The sequence below is a fragment of the Tachysurus fulvidraco genome, chromosome 25 (genome assembly GCF_022655615.1).
Source record: "Tachysurus fulvidraco isolate hzauxx_2018 chromosome 25, HZAU_PFXX_2.0, whole genome shotgun sequence".
Lineage (NCBI taxonomy): Eukaryota > Metazoa > Chordata > Actinopteri > Siluriformes > Bagridae > Tachysurus > Tachysurus fulvidraco.
Genome location: NC_062542.1, coordinates 7584852 through 7604107, shown reverse-complemented (window position 1 = coordinate 7604107; position 19256 = coordinate 7584852). Strand labels below are relative to the sequence as shown.

The following is a 19256-nucleotide window of genomic DNA, read 5'->3' as shown; positions in this document are numbered from 1 at the left end:
AGAGAAAAAAAAAACAATAACAAACAGCCATGCGACATGTTCTGTGCTTCTGGTGGATTTGTTTATCACTAATGAGTGTCGTGGGTTAATAAAATACCAGACAATCTTCATATTTTCATATAAAGTTACTTTGTTATTGTAAGCATATATTGTAAACGTTGGGATGTGGTAGTTTAGTGGTTAAGGTGTTGGGCTATTAATCAGAAGGTTGTGAGTTTGAGTCCCAAATCCACCAAGCTGCCAATGTTGGGCCCCTGAGCAAGGCCCTTAATCCTCAATTGTACAAAAATGAGATAATGTTGCTCTGGATATAAGGACGGCTGCCAAATTAAGGATAGGTATATTAGTATTTTAAGTTAATCTTTTTTTAAGTGAATTTTAAACTTTAATTGTATATATTCATTTATTTATTTTTATCCTTATTTTTTCTTATTCTTATTTTTTTTATTATAGATTTATTTCTTCTTTCTCTCTCTTCTGTTTCCTTAATTCTGTAAAGCTGCTTTGAGACAATGGGAATTGTTAAAAATGCTATACAAATAAATTCAGAATCAGAAAGATCTTTATTGCCAGGTATGTTTTCACATACAAGGAATTTGTTATAGTACATCAGCTCCACAGTGTAACAGAATGACATTGACAAGACACAAACAGATATATAATATAGACAGATTGTATGTACAGTGGAAAAATGTGCAAATTGAAATATAAATAAGAAAGTATGTGTTTATATAATGTAAGAATAGTGTTGTGTGTTCCGTGTATGTCAAGTTGAATTGAATTGAATTGAATTGGAAATGGAAATGTAAACATATATGGTGTTTATAGAAATATCACATTGGTAACGAGCCGTTTTTTTATGTGTCTGCTAGGGAACTGCCTTTCCATTGTGAAATTATAGTATTCTGTATTCTCTCTGTCTGTACACACAAACACACGATACACACAAATATATACATCCACATACGTATATACATTGTAATGTAGATTTTAAATGCAGGTTACGTTGCATTAAAAAGTCTTACAGTGACCATTTTTAGTTATTTACTCATTTTTCGTTATTCACTTAATCAACCTTTTAGGGTACCTGAATGCTAGAATGATCATTAAAATCATTATGGATTTATTCACATTTGACATTGACAAATATTCATGAAAGTGAATGTGCACTTACTGAGGACTTTATTAGAATCACATGTACAGCTACTCATTTATGCAACTATTATATCAGCCAATCATATCCCAGCAGTGAAGTGCATAAAATCATGCAGATGCAGGCCAGCAGATTCAGGCTATATATTTAAATCTATAAACCTTCAGAATGGGGAAAAGTGGGGTCCTTATGGGAGTATTTCTGTAACTGCTGATCTCCTGTGACTTTTATACATAATCAACAGTTTTTTCTCAGAATGGTGTGGGATGAAAACGCCAAGTGAGTGAATGTTCTGTTTATTTAAAAAAAGTCTTATTGATGAGAGAGGTCAGAGGAAAATGGACAGATTGGTTCAAGCCGACTAGAAGAATACAATAACTCAAACGATCACTTTTTGTATGCAGTTTCTGAAATACCTTGGCATCGACAGCCATGCCAAAAATAGTCACATTTTTCTCTGCTGTGATGTTTGAACATTACCAGAAGAATGTTTTAATTCCCTATTAAAAACCTGTACAGAACAGGTGTGACTGCCTTCCAACTTACAGTTTTAAAGTGTGCAATTAACAATGGGCATCAAATGCTTCAAGCATAAATTTCAAGCCCATGCACTTCAAACCTCTGCACATCCGAAGCTCATGTGTGTGTGAATTCAACACCTGCTCACTATTCTGATCATCATGCAAAGGAGCATGCACTATTTTTGAGTGGTGACATTGAGTATGCAGAAGCCTGTCTGCTATCAGTAGACGTGAACCTAATGATAATGACTGCTAATGACAGAATTTATACAGAGTGCACTGTACTCATAGTGAAGATTCTATGTTAGCCAACACTCTGAGAAAAACAAACAAAAAAACAATATTTGAACTACCTTTCCTTAGTAGATGGGGAACATCCCTTAGCTTTTGTCCCATTAATATGTCTCTTTCCCCTTGGAATGTAGGTATAGTTTATCTTAAAGGAAGTGTAAGGTATAATTAGACTGTAATAACTTTGAGTAAAGCTAAAGGATCAATGTAACAATTTACATTAAATGTGCAAGAAAGCCAAGCTTAAATTCACAAACAGAGAAACATGGATAAAGACAGTTTCATGGGACAACACAAACAGTGCAGCTCGTTTCAGTTTAGGCTTCTAATTTGGTACAGATCACATTTATTTTATGTGATGATCTTATTTTATGTACACTTTCAGAAGAAAAAAGGTAACTAAATTGTACTGTTCCTTTTGTACCTTCACGTGAAATGGTACCTTACAGAATCTGATATGTCAGCACGGAGGTACAACTCTGCTACCATTATGAAGGTACATTATATCCATGTTCCCAGATGAAAGCTAGATATTAAAGGGTACAATAGATGTTCCTCCCTTGTGGAAAATCCAGTTTCTTTTGCCCAGCTTCCCAAACACAGGCTGAACTGGTCAAACTGGTCTATAAGACAAAAAAAAAACTGTATATTTATATAGCATTAATAATAATAATAATAATAATAATAATAATAATAATAATAATAATAATAATAATAATAATAATAATTTAAAAAACGCCTCTGTTAATGACTTTCTACCAGCTTGTGTTTTGGGAAGCTGGGAGATGTTTTTTTTTTTTTCCATCTTTTGTGCCTTCCTTGTCTAGTATTTACTTGGAAACTTGGATATGGCTTATAATAAAGATTCAAGGCTTGAAAGTATCACCGCAAATCACTTTCTTCTAAGAATGTAATTATGAATTAACTGGTTTATTGAGCCCGCTTTGTTGTGAGTTATGATTTGTACGCGAATGTGTGGGTTTTTCCTGGTCTGTTGCCACGTCCCTGTTTCTGAGCACCAATGAGAGAGCGCTCGCGCCGGCCAGGTAACGCGTTACCTGTGGGTCACGTGGGCGCTGGCCAGGTAAGAGGCGCGCACAAAAGCGAGCACGAGCGCGAGCAGCCATTACGGGGCTCGGGCGACTGTTTTTTTTTTTTTTTTTTTTTTTTTTTTGCATAGAGATTCACACGCGATCGGAAGGCCACGGAGACATAAAGGAACTCAGCAGTGCTTACCTGTTCTTAGGTGTGGGGGTGACTGGGCGCCCTTACTTCACTGTCACCTGGGGATTTCTTTGGTATCAGGGATTTGGTTTGTTAGCTTTTGCTTTATTTCTTTTTTTTTTAATTGTACTTTGTATTTGGAATAAAAATGACGGTTAATCCTGAATACCTGGTGCTGCTGTTCACCACGACGTCTGGCGCGAGCGGAGAGCTGTTAGGTTCAGACGAGAAGGAAATCGTTCAGCTTGTGTGGCAGGTCATGAATTTAAGCACTAAAAAGGTAAATATCCTTTTTTCCCCCCAGTGTGTGAGGCAGGCAAAGTGAGCTTGACTATACTTAATAATCTACTTTTAGTTATTAAAGTTATTTTATTTTATTTTTTTGTTTTGTTTTGATTTTGTTTTGCTAAGAAAAAAAGGTGTAGCCTCTATGTAGCCTCTATGCAGCCTCTATGTAGGCTTTATGTAGCCTCTATGTAGGCTTTATGTAGGCTCTGTGAAATATTTTATCTCTAATAGACAGATATTTGGTCTCTAACAGCCACATTTAGAGGAATTATTTGTGGATTAAAAAAAGTTATTTTTTGTCAATATAATGTGAATGCTTGATGGGTTTTTCTTAAAACTGGTGCTGTGAATGAAGTGCTGGTGAAGCCAGAGAGTGTGGAAGAGTTGTTGTTGTTTTTTTGTTTTTTGTTTTTTATTTTGTTTTGCTAATAAAAAACGTGTAGGCTCTATGTCGCCTCTATGTCGCCTCTATGTAGCCTCTATGTAGGCTCTGCAAAATATTTTAGAGATAAAATATTTTGCAGAGCCTACATAGAGCCTACATAAAAACAAAAAACAAACTTACTTATTAGATATTTTGCAGAGCATACATAGAGCCTACACCTTTTTTTCTTAGCAAAACAAAATCAAAACAAACCAAAAAAAAAACTCTTCCACACTCTGGCAGTATATATATTTTTTTGGTTTGTTTTGATTTTGTTTTGCTAAGAAAAAAAGGTTTAGGCTCTATGTAGGCTCTATGTAGGCTCTAGGTAGGCGCTGCAAAATATTGAAAACTAAACTCACTAAAAGAAAGTCAGACAGATATTTGGTCTCTAACAGCCCTGTTTAGAGGAATTATTTGTGGATTTAAAAAAAAAATGATGTCAATTTAATGTGAATGTTTCTTGGGGTTTTCTTAAGACTGGTGCAGTGAATGAAGTGCTGGTGAAGCCGGAGAGTGTGGAAGTGACGGACGAGTGCAGAGAAGTGAGCGGCCTCAGTGAGGAGGCCCTTTCAGCTGCAGCTCCTCTCGAACAAGCTCTCAATCAGGTGGGAAATAAAACAGCATGGAATGAGTAAACTGACCACACATTTGATTTTTCTACTTCACTGATTTATATGATACCACTGATCAACAGTCAGTAACGTATAGTAAACCGTTGACGAGTGGAATCACATTTATCTGCAGTATTTATTTTTTTATTGCTTACTTATTAAGTTCAAATAATTAGTTGGGACTAATGTTTTGTTTATGTTTCTAAAAAATGATTTATATAAAAAGTTACCAGCTACTAAATTTGGCCCAAGAATTTTTGAGCACTGGAATTGTGCATTGCGGTTTTAGGTGGAATTTTCCTCAGGGAGTTGATTGCTTATTCTGTGCCTTTGCTTTCAACTTGTCTTTCACTGTGACTCAGATTGTATCTGTTCGGCATGGCATGATTTTTATTTTTTGACACATTTAAAAGATTTTTTTTTTCTTTTCAGAGAATATCCCATGGCATCACACAGGGTACCATTTTCATAGCTATATGTGGTGTCTGAAAAACCAATGTGAATATCGTGTTCAAATGTATGATGAGCCAAATCTGGGGGAAAAAATGATGGGGATGATGAACTTAAGGAGGAACATGTAGAGCATATGATCTTAAGTATATCTATTTTTGCTGACATTGGTTCTTGACTTTTTGGACACTCTGTAGTTTAACTTTATAAATTATAGGTTAAGAACATAATGATCGCTGTGCTACTTTAACGATATTTGATTTGCTTCATGTCCATATTTAGCTATAAGGTTGATGCTGTACTAGGGAAATGTGTGTGGGACTCTGTTAACCTGCTTTAAATTTCAGTTCAATATATATCATGAGAGTTATTAGTTAATTAACTGTGTGTGTCTGTGTGTTGCACATTTAGTTTAATGAAAGGTTACACTCAGAAACCAGCACAAGTTCAGGGAATTCCTTCTGCCTCTGCACCGATGGTCAGCTTCATCTGCGTCAGGTTCTGCATCCAGAGGCTTCCAGCAAGGTATAAAAGTCTACTTCTCAAACTTACTTATAACCTTGCCATTACATTATATTATCCATTATCAGTCATGTCAGAGCTACGTGCAGTTTTTTAATGTTACATGGATTCAAATTCTTTCACCAGCATCTATGAATCTAACTGTAGGTGCACTTTTTCTTGCAGAACATCACACTACCTGACTGTTGTTATTCATTTTTTGACCTGCGGAAAGAGTTCAAGAAGCATTTTCCATCTGCGGCTGATCTGAAGGACTTGGATCTTAAGTTTATGGCAGATTGTATCCTTCAACATTTTTTGTTATTATTTTATCAACCATCCAGGAATTTACAGAGAAAATCCAGTCTGTTGGCATATACTAGTATGTATGAAAGGAATATGTGTGTGTGTGTGTGGGGGGGGGGTGTGGGTGTGGGTGTGTGTGCGGAAAAGGGTGTTGGCTGCAGGAGCCTAAGGTTTTGAAATGCAAATAGATGGACAATAGTGTGTGCCTAATAAAACTCGAAGAGAAAGCAAAGAATGTTTAGCCAACAAGCTTAAACTGCCACACCCACCTAATGACATCACATACATGCACTCAGAGGTACATGCACCCTTGAGTATATATAGTCATATACACACAGGTGAATCATAAACTTTCCTTTTCAGTGGACTATGTTTGCATTAGGTTATGCATTAGAGGTTATAATGTTTTACTATAAACGATTATCATGCACTTTTGTATCCCGTTATTATCATTAATTAAGGTGTCTGGAGTCTATTGTTTGGTAAGTTTCCTTAACAACATCTCTGGTCAGACCTGAATGTAAAGGTGGATTCTGTCAATAACTTTACTGCACTCAAGGTTGAACAGATGTCCAGCATTGCTCTAGCACTCATCTCTGAGCCTGTCTGTAAGTCACACACTTCTATACATACACAGACACATTCACAAACACACAGAAATGCAGCCAAACAAATTATTTGAAAGTTTAATTTTAAGCTGTAAAATATCATCACAGGTGAAGCGTTCTCATGCCCCGAGAAAGTGAATGAGAAGTTTGAAACTGGTACCTGGTAAGAGTTTATTTTAAGTGTATATGATGCTTTTTTATCTTAAGTGTATATAATGCTTCTTACTGTAACATCTCTATCTATCTATCTATCTATCTATCTATCTATCTATCTATCTATCTATCTATCTATCTATCTATCTATCTATCTATCTATCTATCTATATAGATGTTTTATGAACGATTATGCTGCACTTATGTTATATATGTGTTGTAACACTTCATATAATACTTGTTTCTTGATTATATTGTTGCATATGCATCTGATGTGTTTGCAGCAGTAAGCTGGAGCGGATAGATGACAATACTGTGATCAGGGCTCGAGGTCTTCCATGGCAATCCTCAGACCAAGATGTTGCACGTTTCTTCAGGGGTCTCAACATTGCCAAGTATGTTTGAAAAGAATTAATAGAGTGTACCTAACAACAACAAAGCACAAGGCTTATAGATTTATAACATGAGACAGATGTAATAATAGAGCTCTCTGTGTGTATTTGTATGTGTGTTTATATATGTGTGTGTGTATGTGTGCGTGTAGAGGGGGGGCTGCTCTGTGTCTGAATGCTCAGGGCAGAAGGAATGGTGAGGCACTTGTTCGGTTTGAGAGTGAAGAACACCGGGACCTGGCACTTCAGAGACATAAACACCACATGGGCTCAAGATACATTGAGGTGCATTTTACTAGACATCGTTAGTACACAAAATCTTTATGCAAATTAGAATTTATTAGCACATTGTATTAACAAAAAAAATCGCCATTTTATTCATAATTAAAATGAACTGTGTGCAGTTTTATTTATTTATTTATATTCAACTACACATTTCATTTGAATTATTTGACTACACTAACTTACACCAACACTAACATTTTTCATTAGAAATATTGAAGTAACTGTTGAACTTAAATCGTTAACTCTGAATACGGCTCATATCTACATGCAGCCTCGTATAACAGTTGTTATAAAAGTTATTGTCAAATTACAGGACAGAAAATATTGTTGTTTTGTGTTCCAGGTTTATAAAGCAACTGGGGAAGACTTCTTAAAGATAGCAGGAGGTAAAAAGTGGACCTCGTAGCTTCTTGTGCGTTTTTGTCACAAGCATTGTTGAACGTAATACAAATACTTTGTTTGGTTTTTTGATAACAGGCACTTCAAATGAAGTTGCAAAGTTCCTGTCACGGGAGAACCAGGTGATCGTGCGCATGAGGGGGTTACCGTTTATTGCCACAGCTGAGCAGGTCCTGCAGTTCTTCTCACCATCATGCCCAGTGACGGATGGTACAGAGGGTATACTATTTGTACGCTTTCCTGATGGCAGGCCCACTGGGGACGCCTTTGTCTTGTTCTCCTGTGAGGAGTACGCAGAGAACGCACTGAAAAAGCACAAGGAAATCCTGGGCAAGAGGTACATTGAGCTGTTCAAGAGCACGGCGGCAGAGGTGCAACAGGTGTGTAGAAATATTTATACTCTCTATGATTTATGGAAAGGCAACACGACTTGATGAGCTTTTTTTTATTATCAGGCTGCAAAGCAATATGTGCTTAAATGGATTTTTACTAATATTCATGAATAGAGTACAGTAATTAAATAAAAAAAAAATGATATGGAAATCATTATAAACTATAAGGTCAGCGGTTCTCAAAGTTGCTCAGTGAAGCATAGCCAGGGTGTCTATTATTGTTCTTAATTTTAGAATTAAATCGTTCACATAAAATTAATTCAAACCTCAGTTACTCAAAAACAAGATACAAATAATACAAATACAAATAATCCCCCCCCCCCAAAAAAAAACCCAACAAAAAACCCATTACCAGTAAAGCATTGTTTGACTGGTAAACAATCTTATTTCTTATTAATGATTAAACATTAATTAGTCTATTGACTTTTTTAACAACTAGTCATTTCATGCTGTAAATACAGGTATATTTAGAAATTCACACGGACTTGTAACTAAGGCGTTCACGAAGAATGCCTTAGTCAAAGAATGCCTTAGTTAAATAGACTATTTTTCATATTAGTTGTATTATTATGTATTATTTGCATGTGGCGTGAAGCCTCTGTGAGAAGACTCTGAAAAGTGTAAGGATCAAAGAGTTTTATAAGAATTGACTAACAGACTAACTTATTTATGTATTTAAAAAATACTCATCAATTCTTGCAAGAACATAGATAAATCCAAACAATGGTAGGATAATAGCCATTCAGGACAATGTAGAGACAGTATGACTGAGTTTTATTACTATACCCAAGAAACAGTTACAATTATTAAACAGTTATTCAGTTAGTAATGGCTAATCCAGCTCACGTCATAGATGCTAGTTCTAGGAGTTGAGAAAGTTGGTTTGTGCACCACCAGGGTGTAAAATACAAAACATTTGTGTTTGCACAAGCCTGTTTCATATGATCAGTTACTAAATACTCATTCAGATAAATACTAAATACCACATAAAATGAATGAATAAATTTTAATGAAGCTAAATCATTTATTAAATGTAACCAAGATGAGAAAATAGTGACCACTTCCATACCTTTTTATAGCTCCTGATTAGCAACATATAGTGCATTCAGAAATTTAAACTACGTTCTAATTCATTTTTCCTCTTTGAACTACACTCAGTACCCAATAATGACAAAGTGTAAGCAGAATTCTAAAAAATGGTTGCAAAATTATGAAAAAGAAAAAACTGAAATATCACATGTACATAAGAATTCATACCCTTTGCAACAAACATTCGAAATGTAGCTCCTAAATTTGGTGCCTCCCATTTCTCTTCATCGTTGCTGAGATGTTTCTACACCCTGATTGGAGCCGTCCTGTAGTAAATTAAATTGATTGGACAGGAATTGGACAGGCACACACCTCTCTGAGGAAGGCCTCACAGCTGACGATGCATATCAGAACAAAAATCGAGCCATGAGATTAAAGTGTGGTCACTCTGTCATCATCTCCACACGGGATCTCTGGAGCTCAGTCAAAGTTCCAGAAGGACAAAACCATCACTGCAGCCCTCCACCGATCTGGGATTTACGGCAGAGTGGCTAAACAGAAGCCTTTCCTTAGTGCAAAACACTGTTTGGCCTCAATTCTACATGTTATGCCCAATACCATCCCAACAGTGACGCATGGTGGTGGCAGCATCGTGCTGTCAGGGTGTTTCTTAGCAGCAGGGAGACTGGACAGGGTTGAGGGAAAGCTGAATGGGCAAAGTACAGAGATATCCTCAATAAAAATCTGTTCCACAGCACTGATGACCTAAGGCTGGGCCAAAGGTTCACCTTCAAACACGACAACGACCCTAAGCGCACAGTTAAGACAACACAGGAGTGGCTTAGGGACAACTCTGTGAATGTCCTAGAGAATGGCCCAGCCAGAGCCCTGACTTCAACCCTATTAAACATCTACGGAGAGACCTGAAAATGACAGTCCACATGCAACCTGACCGAGCTTGAGAGCATTTATCCTTAAGTTCCTCCTTAAGTTCTGCAGAATGGCAGAAAATCCCTCAGTCCAGGTGTGCAAAGCTTATTGCCTCATACTCAAAAAGACTCGAGGCTGTAATTGCTGCTAAAGATGTTTCATCAAAGTACTGAATAAAGGGTCTGAATACTTATTTACATGTGATATTTCAGTTTATTCTTTTTAGTAAATGTACAGACATTTCTAGAATTCTGTTTTTACTTTGTCATTATGGGGTACTGAGTGTAGATTAATAAGAAAAAATTCATTTGAACGATTGTAATATCAAGCTGCAACATTATTGTATTACATTTTTATTGAGGTTCATCTCTGAACTACGTGTGTGTGTGTGTGTGTGTGTGTGTGTGTATGTGTGTGTGTGTGTGTGTGTTCTTTCTAAAACTAAATGGTTTTTATGCACTGACAACATTTGTAGTTTCTTAAATATTTTTTTGCATTAGTAGAGGTATTGTATTCCTCCAGTTAAGTTCCATTCAGAACACACACACACACACACACACACACACACACACACACACACACACACACACACACACACACACACACACAGGGTGTGTATTAGTGTGCTGTCATTTTATTATGGCACTATGTAGAAAGCAAATACTGGCATCCTCTTGGCCCAGCTCCATTACTGCAGTTAGCTGCGCATTCTTCTGATCATGTCATAATGTGTGGAAAGGTTTTTTTTTCATTGCACATTTGTATGTGTCAGGTTTTGAACAGATATTCTTCAGCTCCACTAATTCCAGTGGCCCCCTCACCTATCCTGCCCATGGTGGCCCAGCCTGCATTTGTACCATCAGCAGTTGCTGCCATACCTGGAATGAGGGACTGTCTGAGACTCAGAGGTCTGCCATATGACGCTACTGTTCAAGACATCCTGCTATTCCTAGGCGAATACACAGCTGATATTAAACCACATGGAGTACACATGGTTCTCAATCAGCAGGTAATATGCTTACATACACAATGTATACACTGACATATTATTAAGGTGTCATTAATGATTATTAGTCCTTTAACACACACAGTCAATCATGGATCGTTCTTATTGTTATGGTCTCAGCATAGATAATCTAGAGGCAACATCTACAAAGGTTTTGTGAAGACAAAGCTTCCTTAACAAGCTTACAAGTCTGCATACTCTGTGGGGTTTTACATCGGTTGTTATGTACAAGTACTCCAATTACTACAGGTTATGTTATTCAAATTAATAAACTACAGAAAGAATCTTGTCACTCATCTGTCTATAAAAGAATTAGCTTGGGAATGCATTGTTTGTGACAATTAGTCACAGGTTCGGTCGCATAGCTTTTTCGTTAGTGGACCTCGCTAAACTTCCACGTGCAAGACACGACAAGCAAAGCCTCGGCCAAAATCTGTATACGCCGCATTACGATTTATTATTCTTTATAAAACAGCAAAACGTGATCTCAGCATGAAGTACATGGAAGCCTTCAGGGCAGCTGGTTATTGCCTTCTGTCTTCTGTGTTTTGCAACATGAGACTAAAAGAGTATGTAATGCAATCACTGTTTGTTTTGAAGGTTTGTTCAAATCTATGTTTGTTTCATTCTTGCATTCAGACAAATTTGAAAGGTAAAACTCTAAAATTGAGGTCCAAATTAACTCAGCCCAGCCCCCTTGTGACAGTTATTAAGAGTGTCATGTTTTGTAAATAAAACATATATGGGTTTGTTTTGTCTTTTCAGTGTGCAGGTTCGGTTAATGTCATGCCTATGGCTTTGTGGCTAGTGACTGATCATATCCATAAAAATAAAGAAGCCAGAATTTGGGAAATGGTTCAGAGGATACATAATGTCATTAACCCGAGTCAAGACAGAAAACATATGTTTCATTTGTGTGTGTGTGTGTGTGTACATTTGTAAACAGGGCCGTCCATCAGGTGATGCATTCATCCAAATGCGGTCGACGGAAAGGGCACATGCTGCAGCTCAGCGCTGCCACAAGCGCAGCATGAAGGAACGCTATGTGGAGGTATTCGCCTGTTCAGCACAGGAGATGAACGTGGTGCTGATGGGTGGCTCGCTTTCACGGAGCGGCCTTTCGCCGCCACCATGTAAGTTACGACGTAAGTGCTAATGGGCTGCGGGTCTGCTTCTCTCAGCTGCGGGTAGGTGGCGCTTTACACCTTCCTCTTCCTCCTTTCTTTGCTCCCTTCCTCCCTTTGAGTCAGAAGTCCACTGGCACCAGAAGAAGATAGGAAGTGGATACAGGCAGGAGTGAAATCGTCTGGGTGGATGTCCCTTTTTTGTGATGATTTGCGGTGACTGATTCCATATTTACTTATTTTCCAGCTGTGGAGGGTGGGGCTCTAATTTGGGACTGATTTGGGATTATTATGGCTCTGATTTGTGAATGAATCTTGTGATTAAGATTCACCTGTTTAGAAAATGTATGGCGCTCTGTTCGCATGATGCACAGCCTCTCAAGCACAAGATGTTACATGGACAAAACATGTGGAGTGACTTTGTTTTGGTGCTGTATAGATCTAGAATTTGATCAAGACTAGATTATCAGGTGGCTTACCTTTTGACACCAAAATACCAGACAACAAGCACTTACAGGACCTGTAGAAGCCAGATCATTCGATCAGTCTCACAGACATCACTCATGCTTTGGGCTCTGTAGTGCACGTTGTTGGGAAGGTTGGTGGAGGAGGGTAGCACTCCTGAATATTTGTTATGATGGTGGCAGTCACTAATTTTAGTTACTAAAAGGAGGAAAATTTAGAATGTTGAGTTCTGCACCATTAGGATTTTACTATTTGAAACAATACTGACCAGTAGAACAGGCTGGTTTGGATCACTGATTGTTTTGCAGTGAGTAGTTCATTGTTTGTGTGCATGGGTGACTGCATGATCTTCTGACAACAAACAATGAACAGGTTTATAGAAAGAGGTAATGAGTTACAAGTGATCACAGACAATGAAGTGAAGATTATAGACTGATAAACGGCGTGGTGTAGGCTGGGCTGAGGTGTTTTAAAGGGTACCATAATCATGCCCTGTCACAGTTCTTTGTATGGCTTCTCAAAGAACTCTGTTTTTTAGTGGTTCTAAGAAGCCACTTCACACTGGTGAGTGAAGAGAAACTGGTGCATTAAGAAAATTGTGAACGGGCATGATTTGTTATGGTCCATAACATAATTTAAACAAAATACTAACCATAGGAATTACCAAGTCACTGTGATTAGATGTGTGAATTATTGTTTTTAGATTGACCTACCTAAACTCTTTCATTCATGTCCTGCAATTGCAGGTCTGTCTCCTGCATCTTACTCTTTTCCTCCTGCGGGTGCTGTACTTCCTGCTGGAGCAATGCTTCCTGCAGGGCCAGTCCTTCCTGTGGAGGCTCTTTACCCTTCCCAGTTCCTGTTGAGTCCCCGCCCAATACCCCCAACTACATACTACCCAGCTAACAACCAGATGTATGTGAATTATACTGCCTACTATCCAAGGTAAGATCAAATACACAACTATTAGTGTACCGAGAGACACAAACGCATGCATCCACTCTTCTAAATTAAGTTCTGTTTTTGAATGTTGTGGCCAGTTTACGGCAAGACTTAAATAAAATGCTGTTCACTAGGGTTCAGAAATCCACAAATCAAGGTTAAAAAAATCACGTTGCTGCTGTTCACAATTTTTAACTCTTATTTATTAAACAATATTAGATCATTTTTTCAATAATTCATCTCAACAATACATCACTAGTGTAACACCACATTAAGTGTTAGTATCAGGCTTGAACCATTAAGTGGAATTAATAGAGTACACCACAAATGTGATGACGCAACAGTTTTTTAGAAAGAAATTCTGTGTACACCGGATTAATTAATCTGATGTTTAATTAAAATAAATATGTTTAAGTGATACAGACTGGGTACATTATTTTATAGTTTTTTTTTTTTTTTTTTTTTTTTTTATAAATGATGAAAATAACAAGTTCTTAGTAGGGTCCTCAGATTTAGATTTTTATGTATATTAAATAAACCCTGGGGTGACTGGGATACCTTACATTGTATTTTGTTCAGCTTTAAATGAAGCTTATTTTGAGTAATTCAATTAAACATCAGCCGATTTGCAAATTACTTTTTCTCGCTGAATTGACATGCTGCTCTTTTGCCCAAGGCTTTAAATATGTTATTGGTAATGCCACTGTTATAAAGTCCTTCAGTTAATGTAGAAATTGTAAAAATGTCTAAACAAAATCAGAGACCCTCTACTTTGCTTGAATATTAAATATGTTTTAACATTTTTTTTTAATGACCTTATTTAAGTATAACAATATACAGGGAATTCAGATGTCCTTCGCTATTTTGTTATATCGCAGCTGGATACAAAAACCTTCAACTTCATTTTTCCCTCATTAATCTACACTCAGTACCCAATAATGACAAAGTGAAAACAGAATTCTAGAGAAATTCTATGTAAATGTATGGAAAAGGAAAAACTGAAACATCACATGTACATAAGTATTCAGACCCCTTGAAACAACACTTGAAATATAGCTCCGGTGCCTCCCATTTCTTTTGATCGTTGCTGAGATGTTTCTACACCTTGATTGGAGCCCACATGTGGTAAATTATATTGATTAGACAGGATTTGGAAAGGCACACACCTCTCTATAGAAGGCCTAACAGCTGACGATGCATAATTAAGCAAACCAAGCCATGAAGTCAAAGGAACTGCTTGCAGAGCACAGTGGCCTCCATAATTCTAAAATGGAAGTAGTTTGGCCCAATCAGGACTCTTCCTATAACTGGTCAAATGACCAACCTGAGCACTCTTGAAGAAGGTCCTTAGTAAGAGAGGTGACCATGAGCTAAATGGTCACTCTGACTCTGAGATCCTGTGTGGAGATGATGATAAAGTTCCAGAAGGACAAAACCATCACTGCAGCCCTCCACTGATCTGGGCTTTATAACAGAGTGGTTAGACAGAAGCCTTTCTTTAGTGCAAAACACATAAAAGCCTGCTTGGAGTTTGCAGAAAAAGCACCTAAAGGAGTCTCAGACTGTGAGGAACAAGGTAACAGACCACTCTCTAGTGTGATGAAACCAAGATTGTCTGACCAACTGTTTGGCCTCAATTCTCGTCGTTATTTCTTGAAGAAACCAGGCACTATCCCAACAGTGAAGCATGGTGGTGGCAGCATCATGCTGTCATGGTGTATTTTAGCATCAAGGAGACTGGTCAGGGTTGAGGGAAAGCTGAATGGAGCAAAGTCCAGAGATATCCTTAATAAAAACCTTTTCCACAGCTCTCAGAACCTCAGACTGGCCCGAAGGTTCACCTTCTAACAACCCTAAGCGCACAGTTAAGACAATACAGGAGTGGCTTAGGGACAATGTCCTTTGTGAATGTCCTATAGACCTAGAGAATGGCCCAGCCAGAGCCCTGACTTCAACCCTATTAAACATCTCCAGAGAGACATAAAAACGACAGTCCACATGCAACCTGACTGAGCTTGAGAGGATTTGCAAAGAAGAATGGCAGAAAATCCATCAGTCCAGGTGTGCAAAGCTTATTGCCTCATACTCAAAAAGACTCGAGGCTGTAATTGCTGCTAAAGATGTTTCAACTAAGTACTGAGTCTTTCAACTGAGTACTGAGTAAAGGGTCTGAATACTTATGTACATGTGATATTCCTGTTTATTTTTTTAAATAAATTTATTTCTAGAATTCTGTTTTCACTTTGTCATTATGGGGTACTGAGTGTAGATTAACGAGATAAAAATAAATATTGTTTACCTGTTAATTATTACAGGTTTGGTGAATTGAGAAATAGTAGAAATTGTTATTTGCTACAATCTAGATTTAATCTAAATGGAAATCTAATCTTAAAGACTCTCATTAGCTCGGTATACTCCATTTCCTTACTTTAGTGCTATTCTGGATCATTCTTATTTTCTCTTTGACAATAATAGTAATTAAACATAGGAAACTACAGGTGCCCAAAAATTGTAATACCAAAAAGGTATAGCTTGGTTCAGGTCCCTTATTTTGACAGATTTTTTTTTATTAATGTATGTATGTTGTATATAGTAGGTATTATTGTAAATACAATTTGTAATTATTTTTTTGTGTGCAGTGTATAATTCTCACTAATTTAAGTTTTTAATGCCTTTGTATTTTGAAAGAAATATGCAAATTTTGTATTTTTATATTTGAAGAGGAAAACTCCAGGCTTGAGAACCGTTGATAGATAACTGTTTATAGTGTATAATATTTTTTTTATAGTGCTTAGATTTATTCCTGATAAAACTTTAGTATGTCTGATAAAATATCATTAGTAATTAAATTAGCTAAATATGTTGAACTAGAAGTCATCACTTTGTATTTTCATTTGTTTATTCGATCATTTATTAGATAGTTAACTTTTTTTTTTTTTACTTTTTGTTCAGCATTATCAACAGCTTTAAACTTTTGCTGATTGTAAGTGTGACTATGTTGAGGCAGCTGTTACAGAGCTGTAAAAATTATGACCCTGTTACAGCCATCAAGAAAGACTTGCGCAACCAGAACAGCATACATTAGCTGGGTGTGTTACCGTGATCTCTGTGTGTGTGTGTGTGTGTGTGTGTGTGTGTGTGTGTGTGTGTGTGTGTGTGTGTGTGTGTGTGTGTGTGTGTGTGTGTGTGTGTGTGTGTGTGTGTGTGTGTGTGTGTGTGTGTGTGTGCTCCTATAACCATTATACGGAAATGCATGCGGGAAGACTGGATGTGTTGCCTGCTGTATATTTGAATAAGTCAAATGAGAGTAAGGTTGACCTGGGTCTGCAAAATTCAGGATGTAATAGGAATCAACATGCTGATGATTCTCACACACTTTATCTATCTATCTATCTATCTATCTATCTATCTATCTATCTATCTATCTATCTATCTATCTATCTATCTATCTATCTATCTATCTATCTATCTATCTATCTATTTATTACAAATTTCTTAAGGAGCAATGTATAGACTGCTCTGCTCAAATAATTAAGGGAACACTTAATCATCACACCATAACACCAAGTCAGTTAAACTTCTGGGATATCAGTCTGTCCAGTTAGGAACCAACTGTTGAAATCTGTCCCTTTAGAAAGTGATTGTAAATCAGGTAATTGCGGATCTGTGAAATGACAAGTGCCATGGTGTTGACATAAAAGCATTGGAACCTTATCTGTTTGAGCAGCAGGTAGCAATACGGAGGTGAGAAACCCGGAGAGGCTAAAGTAATAAAGAGCTGCTGCATCCCTTTCTTTAGGTTGAAAAAAGCAAGCGCTTTACAGCTTTGAGGATAATATGAGAAATAAGACTAACATGTCTGTGAAAGCTGAGCCCCATGTCATCCAAAACACTATAAGTATCATTTAGTGTTGAAACTAACTGTTGGTTGTTTTACTTATAATGCTACAAAAACATGAAAATATACAGTGTAATGTTGGAGTACATGTATTCATTCCTTTAGCCTTTGTCTTTAGCCCCCCAGGCTCTCCACCCAGTATGGGATACTTCCCAGGAAGTACACACACACCTGGCTCTGTTCTCTCCAGCCACCATGCAGCACTGATCAGGATGCAGGGCCACTCCTCCACTCATACTTACACCACCGGAGTAAAGGAGATCCTCAGCATGGTGCAGGCTTATCAGGTGGGTGGAGCTTATACCTACACCTTTACAAACTGGTTCACACCCTAACACTTACTTGGCATTGATGATGAAACTTTTGGTGATTTGTCAGAGTATTTGTCAGAGTGTGTTACTCCGTGCTATTTTTCACAGTGACAAGTTTTCTACCAGTTTAGTGGTTGCCAAATCCAGTTTGAGGACTTTTCAGAGGATGTCTGAGCAATTAGAAGTTAGAAAGACTTCTAAAATGTTTTATCCACTAATCCACTCATTATGGAACAGTCTTATACGTAAGCTCACAATGACATTTGTGACATTGTGTGTGATCCAGTGCTGTCCTCATTCTGCTTTCTAGTCCAATCCTCCAGTGAAGATTGGAAGGTGTGTGTGGTTGGGTGTTTTCAGGTAGGGTGTGATTGTAAAGAATATTTGGGTGTGTTCTGTCTCCTGTGGTGTTGAACATTAGAGATTTAAACGTTTCAGTGGATCTGTGGAAAAGTTGCATACTTCTATTCTGCATTAAGCTGAACAGGTTCATCTGGTCTGGATTCCCTCACATACTGAGCACAGGGTGTGGTAGGTTGGCCTGCAGTAACACGATTCTGCTGTTTTATTATCTCTGTTCGTCCTCAGGCGTCTCACATATTACGGAACAGTGAAAGTATTAGATTAGCTTAGGTTGGGAGAACTGATCTCAGAACTAAATAGAACACATTTACATGCAAACAGGAATGAGCTTAAATTGAGTGAGCTGTTTAATCGATGATATCAGCTGTATACACTCAAAAATATTGACGTTTGAGAATGATGTTGGTTGAGGGTGTGAAATGGGTCAAGGTCAGTTATTTTTAAATTTGCTGATGCATATTCCCTCTCCGTATGCATACGTCTGATGCTCTACAGGCATTCTTAGAAATATGATTTCATAACTTTTTTGTTGATGTCCAAACAGTTTGTTCCTGTGAGCATGGTGACAATAAAATAAATGATTCTTCAGTATACTCTGAATAGGATGAGCATTAATTTCTGATCACTCAATAGAACTGCGGGATATTAGACATAATATAAGTTGACCCAAAACTTTAACCCAAGTGAATGATACAGAAACTTGAATAAAAAAATCAGAGACACAGCAATACCTGGCCTTTAAGCCAACTAGCATGAACCTACAAAAAATTTCAACCATTCTATTTGAAACTGGACCTGGGTTGTAGTATCAAGTAGATTCCAGGCCCATGATTACTCATAAACATCAAGTTGTAGTATTGGGTGCATTTTACCTGTACCTGTGATCTAGATGATGTTAATTTATTCATTAATTTATTTATTCATTTGCTTTTATTTGAACGCATATCGGGTGCCACTTCACTGCAGCTTCCTGCCATCTCGAGACCTTTTCCTTGCCATTCTGACCCCTGGCTTGATCATTGTCTTATATTAAAAGAATTTTCTGATCTTTAACCAGCAGCTGTAAGCAGTGCTCGATTAATTGAATAGAATTATTTTAAATATTAAAATTATTATTTTTTTAATTGCATGGTTTAGCCAGATGTGGCAACCTGGAGCCGAAATACCTTCTGAGAACGCATTCACCT

At 37.3% G+C, this 19256-nt stretch overlaps 1 protein-coding gene across 2 annotated transcripts in view; it reads left to right on the top strand.

The window, feature by feature from the left end:
• Window positions 1-3129: 3129 nt before the first annotated feature.
• esrp1 (epithelial splicing regulatory protein 1) overlaps window positions 3130-19256 on the top strand; it is a 17552-nt gene continuing 1425 nt past the window's right edge. The window contains exons 1-14 of one of the 2 annotated variants that reach the window (XM_047808919.1): window positions 3130-3469; window positions 4381-4509; window positions 5377-5490; window positions 5653-5767; window positions 6285-6380; window positions 6489-6543; window positions 6818-6928; window positions 7078-7210; window positions 7554-7596; window positions 7688-7989; window positions 10733-10969; window positions 11913-12099; window positions 13302-13500; window positions 17514-17682. In XM_047808919.1, the coding sequence (XP_047664875.1) occupies window positions 3338-3469; window positions 4381-4509; window positions 5377-5490; window positions 5653-5767; window positions 6285-6380; window positions 6489-6543; window positions 6818-6928; window positions 7078-7210; window positions 7554-7596; window positions 7688-7989; window positions 10733-10969; window positions 11913-12099; window positions 13302-13500; window positions 17514-17682 (2022 nt within the window). In that variant the 5' untranslated portion in view covers window positions 3130-3337. Of the gene's footprint in view, window positions 3470-4380; window positions 4510-5376; window positions 5491-5652; window positions 5768-6284; window positions 6381-6488; window positions 6544-6817; window positions 6929-7077; window positions 7211-7553; window positions 7597-7687; window positions 7990-10732; window positions 10970-11912; window positions 12112-13301; window positions 13501-17513; window positions 17683-19256 lie in introns of both variants that reach the window. The other variant, XM_047808918.1, reaches the window with a different exon arrangement.